The sequence below is a fragment of the Odocoileus virginianus genome, chromosome 33, assembly GCF_023699985.2.
Source record: "Odocoileus virginianus isolate 20LAN1187 ecotype Illinois chromosome 33, Ovbor_1.2, whole genome shotgun sequence".
Classification (NCBI taxonomy): Eukaryota; Metazoa; Chordata; class Mammalia; order Artiodactyla; family Cervidae; genus Odocoileus; species Odocoileus virginianus.
Window position 1 is genome coordinate 26,474,322 of NC_069706.1, and position 15,767 is coordinate 26,490,088.

General features: G+C 40.8%; 1 protein-coding gene across 5 annotated transcripts in view; it reads left to right on the plus strand.

Annotated features, from left to right (window-relative positions):
* The first annotated feature begins 708 nt into the window (after nt 1-708).
* Nucleotides 709-15,767, plus strand: part of LOC110137419 (small ribosomal subunit protein uS17m) — a 34,141-nt gene continuing 19,082 nt past the window's right edge. Inside the window, exons 1-5 of one of the 5 annotated variants that reach the window (XM_070461252.1) lie at nt 1,794-1,883; nt 5,160-5,600; nt 7,259-7,344; nt 12,621-12,747; nt 13,353-13,445. In XM_070461252.1, coding sequence (XP_070317353.1) covers nt 7,261-7,344; nt 12,621-12,747; nt 13,353-13,445 — 304 coding nt within the window. In that variant the 5' untranslated portion in view covers nt 1,794-1,883; nt 5,160-5,600; nt 7,259-7,260. Of the gene's footprint in view, nt 1,274-1,652; nt 1,884-5,159; nt 5,601-7,258; nt 7,345-10,757; nt 11,223-12,620; nt 12,748-13,352; nt 13,446-15,767 lie in introns of those variants that run through there. The other 4 variants (XM_070461253.1, XM_070461250.1, XM_070461254.1 and 1 more) reach the window with 4 other exon arrangements.

A 15,767-nucleotide genomic window follows, 5' to 3' on the forward strand; every position in this document is an offset into this window, starting at 1 on the left:
ACTAGGTATCACTTGTAAGTGGAATCAAATAGTATTTGTCCTCTTGTGACTGAATTATCTCACTTTGAATAATGTCTTCAAGGTATTAATCCATGTTGTAGTATGTTTCAGAATTTCCTTCCTTTTTAAGGTTGAATAATATTCCATAGAACATGTATAAATACCATATTTTGTGAATTCATTCATCTGTGAATGAACACTGGATTTCTTTCACTTCTTGGCTATTGTGAATAATACTGCAACAAACATGGAGATGCAAATATCTCTTTTGAGATCCTGTTTTCAATACTTTTGGTTATCTACCCCAAAATGGAATTGCTGAGTCATATTGCAAGGCTATGTTTAATGTTTTGAAAAATCGCCAAACTGTTTTCCACAGCAACTGTATCATTTTACATTCCCATCAGTAACACAAAGGAGTTCGGATTACTCCACATCATTGCCAACACTCGAACTCTGTTTTTTGAATAGCAGTCATCTTAGTGTCTGTGACTTGGTACCTCAATGCAGTAACTTGCATTTCCTTAATGATGAGTGATACTGAACCTCTTGTCATGTGCTTATTGGTCATTTGTATACCTTGCTTGAAGAAATCCCTATTAAATTACTTTGCCTAATTTTTTTTTAAATATTCATTTTTATTTATTTGCTTGTGTCAGATCTCATTTGGGGCATGGTGAATCTTTAGCTGTAGCATGTGGGATCCAGTTCCCCGGACCACCAATTAAACCCAGGCTCCCTGCAATGGGAGCATGGAATCTTAGCCACTGGACCACCAGGGAAGTAGCCCTTTGCTCATTTTAAAATCTGGATGCCTGTTTATTTGTTGTTAACTTACAGGAATTTTTTATTCATTCTGGACCTTAATCCCTTATCAGATATATGACTTGCAAATATTTTGTGGATTGTCTTTTCACTCTATTATTACTGTTCTTTGATGGACAGAAGTGTTAAATATTGAAGTCCAGTTTATCCATTTTTTTTCTTTTGTTGCCTGTGCTTTCGATGCCATCTACAATAAATATTAATAACTGCCAAAAGAACATCATGAAGCTTTCCATTCCTATGTTTTCTTCTAAGAGTTTTATAATTTTACCTCTCACATTTAGGTTTTTTGATCCGTTTTGAATTAATTTATGTATGTTCTGTTAAGTCTAAGGTCCAATTTTATTCTTTTCCAAGTGCACATCCAGTTTTCCCAGCACTGTTGAAAAGTGTCTCCCTTCCTCATTGAATTCCTGCATTAACAGATAAGCATTTGCAATCGATTCTGGTGAATTCCAATTTTATCTCCGTTAAAAGAATTCCATTCTTCTCATCAGTATACTTGTATTATACATTCAATCGTTATTACTATATCTTTAGTTTCGTCGATATAAAATTGGGGAAGGGGCGGTATTTCAGGACTGAGGAGAGCGACGACTTGTGTGGTCACCTAGGGACCGCGCGGCGCCCCACGCTGGAGCTTCTGATCGTCAAGGGTTCTGGGAGGGTCCTGGGTCCTCTCTGAAGAAGCATTTCTGCGAGGCCGGGAGCGGGGGCCGGGGACCGGGTGGTCAGCGCGGCCCTGGTGAGCGGCCGACCGCGGGAAGCGGGTGGGAGTTCCCAGCCCGGCCTGTGGGAAGAGGTCGGGCTCCGGCACCGCCGGCGCATGCGTATCGCCGAGCCGGAGCCAGCGCAGCGCGGCCGCCATTGCTGGGAGGCTTTCGTCAGAGCCTGGCTGGCCCCGGCGGCTGGTCCAGCCCCAGGGGCCCCGTCACTGGGCGTCATTGGCTCAGGCATCAGGGCCCTCATCACCTTCTCCCGCCTCGGTCCGGACGGGCGGCGGCGGCGGCTGCGGCGTCAGGGGGCGGAGCCGCCCGCGGCGCCCTTTGTGCAGGCGGGTGAGTGCGGCGCCCGCGGGCTGGAGGCGGGCGAGGGGGCTGGGCGGGCGGGGGTCACCGGGCGCGGAGCCCTCGATTCTGAGCCCCCGAAGCGGCGCCCTCCGGCTTCTCGGACCCTCTGTTCCCCTCTCATGGGGAGGCCTCCCCATTCCAAAGATTACAAACGTATTTTCCTCTAATATTTTCTGCAGTTTATTTTTGTATAGGCGTGGGTGGGTATCATTTTTGGAAAGTTTTTCCCATCTCAAGAGTATTAAAAGATTCACCTTTATTTTCGGCGATACCTTTAAAGAGTTTTTTAAATAGTGGGGTTTTTTGGGTTTTTTGTTTTTACATTTTAACCTATTGGATATTAATTTTGTGATAACCTGTAAGATAGAAAAATGCCTTTTTCCCCGGTGATCTTGCCGTCATCTCCCAGTGAATTGAAATGACACTTATCTATTCTATAGACGTTTGTATACTCAAATCTGTTTCTAGCCTGTTACATTGCTCTCACAGTTTCTGCACTGATACCATTTTGTTTTAATATAAAATAAGTTTTAATATGTGGCAGAGCAGATCCCCATAATTGTGTCTTTTGATTTAATGAGTTTTCTGTTTCTTTTACTTACTTTGAATTGTGGGAAATATTAAAGGTACAAAAATTACCATTTTCTAAGAGACAGAATTGATCATGGCACAGTAGGTGCTCTTATTAAATGGAGAATATTGAAAGCCACTCTGTTGCTGATAACTTTTGTATACTTCCCTGATGCCATCAGGATAATATTTTAGTTTCTTAACAGTGACGTCAAAGCCCTTTTCTTCCAAGGGGCAAGCATATTTTAAATTCATGGCTGCAATCACCATCTGCAGTGATTTTGCTTGCTCTTTGGAAGAAAAACTATGACAAACCTATACAGTGTATTAAAAAGCAGAAACATTACTTTGCCAACAAAGGTCGGTGTAGTCAAAGCTATGGTTTTCCAGTAGTCACGTATGGATGTGAGAGGTGGACTATAAAGAAAGCTGAGCGCTGAAGAATTGATGCTTTTGAACTGTGGTGTTGGGGAAGACTCGAGAGTCCCTTGGAATGCAAGGAGATCCAACCAGTCAATCCTAAAGGTTATTCATTGGAAGGACTGATGCTGAAGCTGCAATATCTTGGCCACCTGATACAAAGAGCTAACTCATTGGAAAATACCCTGATGCTGGGAAAGATTGAAGGCAGGAGGAGAAGGAGACTATAGAGGACAGAATGGTTAGATGGCGTCCCCAATTTGATGGATTTGAGTTTGAGCAAACTCCAGGAGTTGGTGAAGGACAGGGAAACCTGGCATGCTACAGTCCGTGGGGTTGCAGAGTTGGCCATGATTGAGTGACTGAACAACAACGACAAAGCCCTTTATGACCTTAATATTGCATACTGCTTTGCCTTCTGTCCTTGCACTTTATGTTATAGGCGTACCAAACTGCCAGGACAGGACCCAAAACCCTCTGGGGAAAATGCACTAATTAAATTATATCAAAATTACATCAGAAAAGCCCATGTGCCAAATATTTTGAAAAATATTTGCTGTATTTGAAAAGAGCAAAGTGCTTAAAATTAGAGACATAAAATACTTGCAACATGTGTTAGAGAAGGTATCCATAATATGTAGAGACTTGTTGAAAAAAGAAAAGTGTTGGACTTCTCTGGTGATCCAGTGGCTGAGTCTGCTCTCCCAATGCAGGGGGCCCTAGTTCAACCCCTGATCAGGGAATTAGATCCCACATGCCACAGCTGAAGACCCCACATGCTGCAATTAAGACATAGCACAGCCAAATAAATAATAATAATAAAGGTGAAAATCTTAACTTTAAAAAAAAGTGGACAAAGGATATGCACAGGCAATTTATACGAAATAGAGGAAACCAATAAACAAAAAAAGTGCTTAACATCATAAGTAACTATAGAATGCAAATGAAGACAAAGATACTTTTCACCCTTTAGACTGAGGAAGTATATCAGTATTGGTGCTAACAAAGTGTTGAGGCAGACGCAGAGGGGCAGGGCCTGGGTTGTACAATTGAGGAAGTATTTTGAGTGGCAGTATGACTACACTTAGTAAAATGTTAAGTGAATTCAGTCTGTGGCTCAGAAATTCTGTTCTAAGATCTGTCCTGCTGAAATACTTGCACAGGTGCACAGGGATTTGTGTACAAAGATGTTCATTACAATATTGTTTGTAATTTGAGAAATGGATACCACTTAAATGCTAACTGTGAGTGTGGTTAAATGTATTGTGATAGATCTGTACAGTGTAATATTGTGCTGCTATAAAAGTAGAATAAGGTAGTTTATTATGAAGTTAATAAAAAGAAAGATCTCTAAGATCAGCATTTCCAAAGCTGCGTTTTATGGAACCCTATTCCCATCAGATGCCATAAAAAGTAATCTCAAACTAGCTATATTTGTATACAATGTATAATATACTTGAAATATTCCTCATTCCCTTGGGTTCATAGGAGGAGAAACCGGTCTTCCTAACATGGTTAGTGCAGTTTTTGTTGTTGTGAATATATGGTTTTCAGGTGATTGGGTTTGAAACCCCAAGACATTCTTGTAAATTCAGTCTGCCTTTTCAGACCATGGGACCTTTTCAGAGTTTTTGCTTGATAAAATAAGGACCTGATCCTTAAAGTGCTTTTAAATTATTCTTGAAAGATCTTCATATTAGTGAAAACTGGTTGTAAAATGTTAGATTCCTGGCATGTCTTGGCTTGAGTGGCTTCTTTCTCTAACAGGGCCATTCCATTGGAACCACAGTTTCCTTTCTTTTTCTTATTACTTCTCAGAAATGGTTTTATTCTTTGTTTCTATCAGTAGTTTTTGAGAGGAGTTTTTGAGGTCAACTTTTGTGAACAGAGAACAAATGTATTCTCATGATTATTAACAGATCAATACATTTCTTTCTGTTATTGGTACTGGTGAAATGCCTGGTTTTTTCTTCTTTCTGAGGAGAAAGCCACTCTATTTGAAAGTCTTTCTGTGGGAAAGGACCACATATTTTCTGTTCCAAGAAGAGGGTGGGAGAGGACTAAGGCTAAATTTGTTGTAGTTGCTGCTTCTGTATCTCTCTGCTCTTTGAGAAATTCTGAAACCGCTGTTTGGATCATTTTAATGAATTCCACCTCCTACGGTGCTGTCTCTATCAATGAATAGGTGAGTCTGTCTTTTTTTAGACTCCATAGGTCTCTAGGGAACCAACACTGCTGGAGTTCTTCTGCTGACTCTGATGCATCTCATTACAGGTGCTCAACCTGAAATTGTATTTCTCAAGATCTCTGCTGGGAGGCAGATTCAAATATCATAGTGGCGTATGTACATGTAGGATTGATGCCTTTAGTGAAAAACAACAACAGCAACAGTGTAATAGCCAACTTCAGGAACCTCCACATCTCAGTTCTACATGAACAAGGAAAGATCCTGAGAGTGGCTGCCCTGGGAAGCAGAAATCACTCTCATGTGTATCCACTGGCTCCTGACCCTCTCATGAGATCAGGCACCTTTACCTAGGACTGGCTGTTGCCTTTAAGGCACTGGAAAATCAGCCTTCAGGGACTGACACGGCTGCTGAAGCTGTTAGAACTGGTATGTCTCCTGACTGTCGTGCCCGAAGAGAAGGCTTTAGTGACATTACAACTGAAGGACTGCAAAGAGGTGCAGTCATCCTCGTGGAGGACTGAATCCAGGTACTCAAAAAGGAAGGTGGACATTCTGAAAAATGAAAAGAGTGAAATCTCCTTTCTGTATTGGAAGGGTCATCCTTTTAATCATTTGTAATGTTTATTTTTATTTATTTATTTATTTATTTTTGGCTCTGCTGGGTCTTCCTTTGCTGTGTGCAGGCTTTCTCTAGTTGCGGCGAGCAGGGGCTACTCTCTAGTTGCGGTGCGTGGGCTTCTCATTGCGGTGGCTTCTGTTGTTGCCGAGCAGAGGCTCTACAGTGCACAGTCCTCAGCAGCTGCAGCTCATGGGCTCTAGAGCATAGACTCAGTAATTGTGGTGCACGGGCTTAGCTGCCCCACGGCATGTGAGATCTTCCTGGGTCGAGGATCGAACCTGTGTCTCTTACATTAACAGGGGGATTCTTTACCAATGAGCCAGCAGGGAAGCCGTAGAAGGATCATCTTTTTTTTTTTTCCTAATCTTTTTTCAAATTAATTTATTTTTTAATTGAAGGATAATTGCTTTACAGAATTTTGTTGTTTTCTGTCAGACATCAACATGAATCAGCCATAGATGTCCCCTCCCTCTTGGACCTCCCTCCCATCTCCCTCCCCATCCCACCCCTCTAGGTTGATACAGAGCCATTGTTTGAGTTCTCTGAGACATACAGCAAATTCCATTGGCTATCTATTTTACATATGGTAATGTAAGTTTCCATGGTACTCTCTCCATACATCTCACCTTCTCCTCCCCTCTCCCCATGTCCATAAATCTGTTCTCTATGTCTGTTTCTCCACTGCTACCTTGCAAAGAAATTCATCAGTACCATCTTTCTAGATTCCATATATATGTGTTGGTATACAATATTTATCTTTCTCTTTCTGACTTACTTCACTCTGTATAATAGGCTCTAGGTTCATCCACCTCATTAGAACTGACTCAAAGGCATTCCTTTTTATGGCTGAGTAATATTCCATTTGTTTATGCACCACGTATACTTCTTTATCCGTTCATCTGTTGATGGACATCTAGGTTGCTTCCATGTTCTAGCTATTGTAAACAGTGCTGCAACAAACATTGAGGTACATGTTCATTGTACATGTACATGTCTTTTTCAATATTTGTTTCCTCATGGTATATGCCTAGGAGTAGAGTAGAAGGATCATCTTAGTAGAGGAGATGCCTGGACTTTGAGTTTAGGGATGAGTTTATTCCCCTAAAGAGTAAGAATAACTCCTCAACATATGTTCTCTGCATCACATCATCTCAGTGGTTCTCATCTGCCACTTGGAATCATTTGGAGACTTCAGAATTTAAAATGCTGTTGCCCAGGCTTAGCTGAGATTGTTAAATCCAAATCTCAGGGAAGAGGGGCTGAGCACTGGCATCTTTTTAAAATCCCCCCAAGTGAGTAGCTAGTGCTGAAAACCAGTGAGCACCCCTGAGCTTCCCATATGTCACAATAAATGGAGTTGTACCACAGAAGAGAGACAGCTGTACTTTAAATTCTTCAGTGTAATAGAGGAACAAGAATGTCACAGTTACATCACCCAGCCTTTAGGCTTATGTCTTAAGAGGGCTTCTCTAAACCGTCTGCCATCCTGCTGGAAGACAAAAGGTGCACGATTTAGGTGCAGACTTGATACCATTCCTTGACAAGATTCTTCTCTTCTTTTCACAGGAATGCCCTCTCAGGATGCCATATTTTCCCAGGAAGGAAACACAGAAAAGGAAATGAATGTTGGATCACAGACAGTCATGTCTCAGGTAAGTTCAGTTTTGTGTTTTTTTTTAACAATTTTATTTCTTATTTTTGGGTCTTTTTTTTCTGGCTGTTAGGTCTTTGTTGCTGTGGGGGTTCTTCTCCAGTTGTGGCAAGTGGGAGCTACTCTCTAGTTATGGTGTGCAGGCTGCTGATTGCAATGGCTTCTCTTGTCGCAGAGCGGGGGCTCTAGGGAACATGGGCTCCATAGTTGCAACTCCCAGGCTCTAGAGCACAGACTCAGTAGTTGTGGTGCACAGACTTAATTGCTCTGAGGCATGTGGGATCTTCCCAGATCAGGAATCAAACCCATGTCTCCAGCATTGACAGGCAGGTTCTTTACCACGGAGCCACCAGGGAAACCCCAGGTAAGTTGTTTTCCTCTCCTCTGAAATGCCATGGTGGTTCGCAGAATGTAGGTACTTTTATTTTTTAATTTTCAGAACTAAACCTCCGAAGTCCAGAGCCTTTGAGATTCTTGTGACAGATGTGACATATCTGTATGTGGTGTTTCCCACTCACCTTCCATACCTCTTTATAGCTCTTATCTCCTTCAGCATTTTTATCAGCTCATAGATTCATGTCTGTGCTGGATGTTGTAAAGGCAACACAAGAAGCCGTAGACTATCTCTTAATAGTGCATGTGTGTGCTCAGTTGTGTCTGACTCTTTGTGACCCCGTGGACTGTAGCCCACCAGGCTCCTCTGTCCGTGGGATTTTCCAGGCAAGAATACTGGAGTGGGTTGCCATTTCCTACTCCAGGGGATCTTTGCGACCCAGAGATCAAACCCACGTCTGCATTTTCTGTATTGGCAGGCAGATTCTTTAAATCACCCTTCCCTTGAACAGCTCACTGGAGTTTAAACACTTGGCATTCAGTCTTCAAACAATGAATGGTGCCCGTGTCACTGACCACTTGGAGGTAACGGAGCCACTACACCTGAGGACTTCTGCTGCCACAAATTCATGTGACAGATTAAGCCGCCTTCAGCATCAGTCCTTCCAGTGAATATTCAGAACTGATTTCCTTTAGGGTTGACTGATCTGATCTCCTTGCTGTCCAAGGGACTCTCAGGAAAGTCTTCTCAAACACCACAATTAGAAGGCATCAGTTCTTCAGCACTTCTTTATGGTCCAGCTCTCACGTCTGTACATGACTATTGGAAAAACCATAGCTTTGATTCTGTGGACCTGTGTCAGTGACGTGATGTCTCTGCTTTTTAGTATGGTGTCTCGGTTTGTCATAGCTTTTCTTCCAAAGAACAGGCGTCTTTTAATAACATATAATTTACCCAGTCATCATCCTTATTGTCTACTTTCCCCTACTGAAGTTTCATAAAGGAAGAGAATTTTAGTCTCTCTTGTTCAGTAGTATATCTCAAGCCCTATAGGTGGCTTATAGGAAGCACTGAATAAATATTTGTTCAACAAATAGGAATTTTGCATATGATAAACATCACATCTCAAATCAGTGGTGAAGAGATGGTTTACTCAATAATCGATGATATTTCTGTAGAGCCATGTGGAAAAAGATGAAGTTGAATCCATACCTCATACTTTACATTAGAACTATCTTCAAATTGATCAAATATTTAAATTTAAATATTTTTGATTTAATTTTTGTGAAAAGAAAAAAATGGGAGAATTCCTTTATAACTTACAACTGAGAATCCAGAAGCCATAAAAGAAAAGATTGATGAGAGAAAGACAGGAGCGAGAGAGAGAGAGAGAGAGAGAGAGAGAGAGAGAGAGAGAGAGCGCCAGCTGAGCAAAGGGCAGAAGACAGAAAGGAAAAGATTATTTTTGGAACCATAAAGGGCATCCAGGAGAGTTAGTGGGGCCCTAAAGGACCTTTCACAGGACTTAAAGGATAAGAAGGAAAATCTTGTCATGAGCTGAAGAAAGGGGACACTTGAAGAAGGAATTTTGATTAACAGTGTCACCTTCAGTAACAAGAAAAATAGGAACTATACTTAATGGACTGGAGATTTTCAGGTAGAAGATTGAAAGTGCCAGCTGTCAGCTTCTGGCTGGTTAAAGTAAAATGTGAGAGGAAAAGATAAACTAAATAAAGAACTGTTACATATAAAGGAAGCAGACATGAAAATATGCTCAACATTTTTAATCATCAGGGAAATGCAAATCGAAACCACAGTGCGCTATCTCCTCACACCTGTCGAATGGCTGTCATCATCAAAAAGAACAGAAATAACAAATTTTGGCGAGGATGTAGAGAAAAGAGAACCCTCATACGCTATTCGTGGCAATGTAAATTGGTGAAGCCACTATGGTAAACAGTAAGGAGGTTTCTCAAAAAACTAAGAGTAGAACTATCACATGACCCAGCAGTTCTACTCCTGGGTATATAACCCCCCCCCCAAAATAAAATAAAACACTAATTCAGAAAGAAACATAAACCCTAGTGTTCAAAGAGACATTATTTACAATTGCCAGGACATGGAAGCAACCTCTGTGTCCATGAAGAGATGAAAGGATAAGGATGTGGTGTATGTATACAATGAAATTACTCCTCAGTCATAAAAAAAAGAATGAAATTTTGCTATTTGCAGCAATATGGATGAACTTGGAGGGCCTTATGCTAAGTGACATAAGTCAGAGAAAGACAAATACTGTATGATATAACTTTTATGTGAAATCTGAAAAATACAACAAACTAGTGAATAAAACAGAAAAGAAGCTGACTTGTAGATATAGAGAGAAAACTAGTGAGAACCAGTGGGGAGAGAGAATGGGGCAGGAGCAATACAAGAAATAGGAGATTAAGAGGTACAAACTATTATGTATAAAATAAGCTACAAGAATCTATAACACAGGGAATATAACCAATATTTTATAATAACTATAAATGGAGTATAACCTTTAAAATTCATGAATCACTATATTGTATACCTGTAACTTACACAATATTGTACATCAACAGTATTTCAATTTTTTAAAATGTCAAAAAAATAAATATAAAGGAGCTAGAAATTACTGAGTTTGAAAATAAAACTTTCTTATTCACACCTCTCAACATGTGCCCAGCTCAGCTACATTATAGAATTGCTCTGAATTGCTGTTTACTTGAATGGGAGTGTCTATGGGAGTTATTTCTATGAGTTTCCCACCACTTTGAGTTTGTGAAGGATAGAGGGTGGGACCAAATACCTATTTCTTCAGCTCACAGAAAGAAAAATTACCTGAGGAACTATGCTCCAAGAGCCTTATCTGCCTGTGGACCTGGTATAGATGATAAGATCCCAGACTTCAAATTGATGCCATAACGGGATGAAATGTAGGGGTCTTGGGGAAGATGAGTGAAATTTGCATGAGGAAGGGATGTGAATATTTACCTTCAGAGGGTAAACAGTAGCAGGTTGTATTTTCTGAAAATGGCATAATTTCTCCCATTCCATAGGCTCCTCTTATACTGATTTAACTACTCTGTCAGGAGAGGTATGATTGTGTTCCTTCCCCTTGGATCTGGCTTGTGACTGTGGTGGAACTGAAGCCACATGACTTGAGGCTGGATGAAGAAAGGTGGTTCTCTTGGGAATTTTGCATTTGGCATCCAGTGACCATGGCAGGAAGCCCAGGCAGCCTGTGGACAGGCTTGTATGGAGAGGACTGAAGACACCTGGCCAAGCTCCCAGCTTTCAGCCAGCACTCACTTGCCAGCCACATGAATGAGCCTCTTAAAAGTGAATCCTACAGCCCCAAGTTGAGCCTCCCAGCTGAAACAAAATGGAACAAAGATGAGCTACTCCTGCTGAATTCTGCCCATGTTCCAGATTCTGTGAATAAAATAAATGATTGTTGTTGTATTGAGCCACTAAATTTGGAGGTGGTTTGTTTTACAGCAATTGATACCATCCCTACAGAGGTGAGCTTTACAATATGTATCAAAATTGCAGATTCATATACTCTTCTGCCAGACACCTCCTGGGAAATGGATTCTAGAGATAGAGATAGATAGCAAAATAATATACATTCAAGATAATTCATTGCAGCATGATTTATAGTAACAAGAGAGTAGAAAATAGCTAAAATGCCTGTTAGTAGACTAGTTGCATAAATTGTGGGACATTCACACAATACCACACAGCTATAAAAAAAAGGAGGAGGAAGAAATCTATGAACTGATGTGGAGGGATATTCAGTATAAACTGGTCAGTGAAAAAAATTAGAAGCAAAAGACTTCTGCTACTTTGTGTGAGAAAAAAGAGGAAACAAAAATATATAAATGCATCAAATACTTGTTTGAGGGAAAAGAGACATTGGAAGGATAAACTTGTATCTAATGAGATTGGCTACTTGTAGGACTTAGATGGAAACGGGGTGAAAAAGAGGGAATGGAGGTGGGCAGTATGCAAGGAGGGCTTAAAATTGAAAATAAACAGAAATAAGTGAGCCAAACTGTATTTCAGATTACTGATATAACCACGCTGAAAAGGAGTTAACTTTTGAAACTAAATCATTACTTGTCCTCTATGTCCTCAGGCTAAAAGCAAAAACAGTTCTCATATACTCTCATTTGTAGGCTTGTTCTGTGCAGAGGCGTGTTCCCTGGTAGCTCAGCTGGTGAAGAATCTCCCAGCAATGCAGGAGACGCCAGTTCGATTCCTGGGTCAGGAAGATCCCCTGGAAAAGGATAGGCTATCACTCCAGTATTCTTGGGCTTCCTGGTGGCTCAGACTGTGAAGAATCTGCCTGCAATGCTGGAGACCAGGTGTCTCATGGTCAGAGAAGGGAATTACAGATATGAGAAGAGAGGATGGAATGAACCCTGCTATGTTGGATTAGATTTAGAGATATCAATGTGGACCCATGGTGTTTTGTTTTTTTTTTAACCAGTCACTCTCTTGATCTATGGGTTTTAATAAATATCAGTAAATACAGGGTTGGATATGGAGTTGTGTCTGTATACGTACATCATTGTATATGTTCCCCTCTTTCCTAGATACGACCCATGAGAGGGCCTAGAAGAAATGGTACTCCAGTAGCACTGGATGCAGCTAGTGCCCAGATCTTGGGGTCTTAGTGCCATATTTCATTAAAAGGAACCAGGCATAGCACTTAAGGATTTGACCAGCAGAGCAGAACATGACAGACTGCCTCCCTGTATCAGCTAGGGAAGCAGAGCAGCTCAGTATTTAACCACTAGAAGGAATCAGGGATCCTTTGTCTACCGCACCACCTTTGACTCTTCCCCTAAGGGCCCCTGTAAAGGAAAAAAAAAAAAAAGGTTTCTGGCTAAGCAGGGATATACTTGATGTTTCAGGAATCACTGACATTCCAGGACGTGGCTGTGGACTTCACCAGAGAAGAGTGGGACCAGCTGTACCCTGCTCAGAAGAACCTCTACCGAGATGTGATGCTGGAAAACTACAGGAATCTGGTTGCACTGGGTAAGGAGGGCATCTCTGTGAGTCATGTCTGATTCTTTGGGACCCCATGGACTTCGGGATGCCAGGCTCCTCTGTCCTTTACTATCTTCCAGAGTTTTCTCAAATTCATGTCCATTGAGTCAGTGATGCAATCTAAACATCTCATCCTCTGTCGCCCCCTTCTCCCTTTCTTTTTGGTCTTTTCCAACATCGGGGTCTTTTCCAGTGAATCAGCTCTTCTCATCAGGTGCCTATAGTGTTGGAGCTTCAGCTTCAGCAGTAGCAGTCCTTCCAATGAATATTCTGGGTTGATTTCCTTTAGGATTGACTGGTTTGATCTCCTTGCAGTCCAAGAGATTCTCAAGAGTCTTCTTCAGCACCACAGTTAGAAAGCATGAGGCCAGGATGGAAGAAAGCCAATCAGTTGTGGAGACAAGAGACCTCTGTTTCCTGCTTTCTCCTCTGGTGAAATGTGTTGACTTTGAGATGGGTAGCTTTATTTTGCTGCCTTAGAAGCCTCCCCTTTCCAAATCCAAAGACCCTAAAGATAAAAAAGTTTGGAAATGAGTTCTGAGATTTTTGTTCCTTGTGTAAAATTCTAAGATACACATTTTCCTCTTGAACAGGGCATCAACTGTGTAAGCCAGAGGTGATCACTCAGTTGGAACAGGAGGAGCAGTGGATGATGGGAAGAGTCAGCCCACCAGACACTCATCCAGGTGAGAAGAGAGCATTTGAGTATTTGTGACTCAGTGAAGGAAAATAGTCACTTTTGAAATATTTAATGGAGTGTGCTCTGAACATCTTAAATCCCTCTGGGATTTAAAGGATATCAAGGCATTTTTAATGGGTTTGGTCCCTGGGTTGGGACTACCCCCTAGAGAGGGAAATGGAAACCCACTCCAGTATTCTTGCCTGGGAAATCTCATGGACAAAGGAGCCTGGCAGACTACAGTCCATGGGGTCTGAAAGAGTTGGACACGACTTAGCAACTAAACAGCAGCCGCAGCAGAGGCCTTTTAAAAATTTCAGTTCATATTTGACATTTTTCCAAAGTAGAAATGACTGTTTTTTTCTGATTAAACAGATAAAGTATATATATATACTTACTATTTTAAAAATTTGCACAACATAAAAATTATTTTGAAAGTTTTAGTTTGTTCATAAATACATTGATATTGCAAATCTCTACAAAGCACTCTCTTACTGTTTTTTTTAATACATCCTTTCAGGATTCTTTAAATCTTTTTTAAATATAAATTTATTTATTTTAATTGGAGGCTAATTACTTTACAGTATTGTAGTGGTTTTGCCATACATTGACATGAATCCTCCACAGGTGTTCATGTGTTCCCCATCCTGAACCCCTCTCCCACCTCCCTCCCCATCCCATCCCTCTGGGTCATCCCAGTGCACCAGCCCAGAGCACCCTGTCTCATGCATCAAACCTGGACTGGCAGTTCGTTTTACATATGATAATATACATGTTTCAATGCCATTCTCCCAAATCATCCCACCCTCGCCCTCTCCCACAGAGTCCAAAAGACTGTTCTATACATCTGTGTCTCTTTTGCTGTCTTGCATACAGGGTTATCGTTACCGTCTTTCTTAATTCCATATATATGCGTTAGTATACTGTATTGGTGTTTTTCTTTCTGGCTTACTTCACTCTGTATAATAGGCTCCAGTTTCATCCACCTCATTAGAACTGATTCAAATGTATTCTTTTTAATGGCTGAGTAATATTCCATTGTGTACATGTACCATAGCTTTCTTATCCATTCATCTGCCAATGGACATCTAGGTTGTTTCCATGTCCTGGCTATTAAATCTTTTTCTTTTCCATACCAAAAATCCTCTACCATTTTTACCTATTTTTCATTATTTTTTTTCTTTTTATTATCAAACATGTTAAACTTGTCTAAAACCGATAGCCTTGGTTCTCAGTCTCTTATTCACCTTTGTGATAGGATCCCTGTCATACCTATGTTACTAAAATTTTTTTCTTGGAGATTACCACTAACTTTCTTCCAGTGAAGTCCAGTGGCTAAAACAAGCCACCATTATCATGTTCTATGATCAGGTTGCATTTGACTGTGTTGACTTGACTCTTGAAATTGTCTTGCACCTTGGCTTTCACACCATTCTTGCCTCTTGGAGCCTCTCTCCTGTCTCCCTACCTGTTCTTTTTCTTTAATTATTTTTAATTCAAGGGTAATTGCTTTACAACATTGTGTTGGTTTCTGCCATACATCAACATGAATCTATCATAGGTATCCTACCTGCTCTTTTGAATACCTTCTCTTGCTCCTCATTCTTCTAGAGGCACAAATTTCTCGTGGACTTGGTGTTCGTTCTGCAGTACTGTGCTTTTAAGTAGCTTCTCTATGTCATTTTTTCATTTCTATATCTCTAGCCTCAGTATTTCATGTACATTCTCTTCCCAGAGTTTAGATTATGTTTTTGTTTATGAATGTCGTACTGTCATTGTAATCAAGTATTTAAAACCCTGGACGTATTGACTGTCTACTCCTTTAAACCATCCTACTAAATATGAGACTTCTTGACCAAAAAAGAAAAAACCAAACCCCCAATCTTGGCTCCTTTTTGTGGGCATACCACCTATAGTGCTCTGCCTGGTTATATTAGGAAACAGTGGACTAATGGGTATGTTCCAGATACCGAATCATTAAGCCAGGTTAATGTACTCCATCTTGATTCTTTGCTCAGACACCTTGTTTCATCATTTGGGCTTGGTTTTCTGTCATTCAAACTTGAGCTTTCTGAAGCTGACTCTGACTCACTTGTCTTTCTTGCTTTTAGTGCTCTCTGTTATCTTAGGTGGGAAAACTTATTCCTTTTTCAGCCTCATTGGACCTAAATTTTTAGCCTGACAGGTGCTGCACTGCAGTGCTCTAAACCCTGTTTAGAGGCTGATAATTAAAAGTTTGTCAAGAACCCCTAGCACTTTTCCTGACAATGATGAGTAACATTATTTCCACAAACCTTCCTATCCTGGAACCTGGAGAATAGGAAACTAA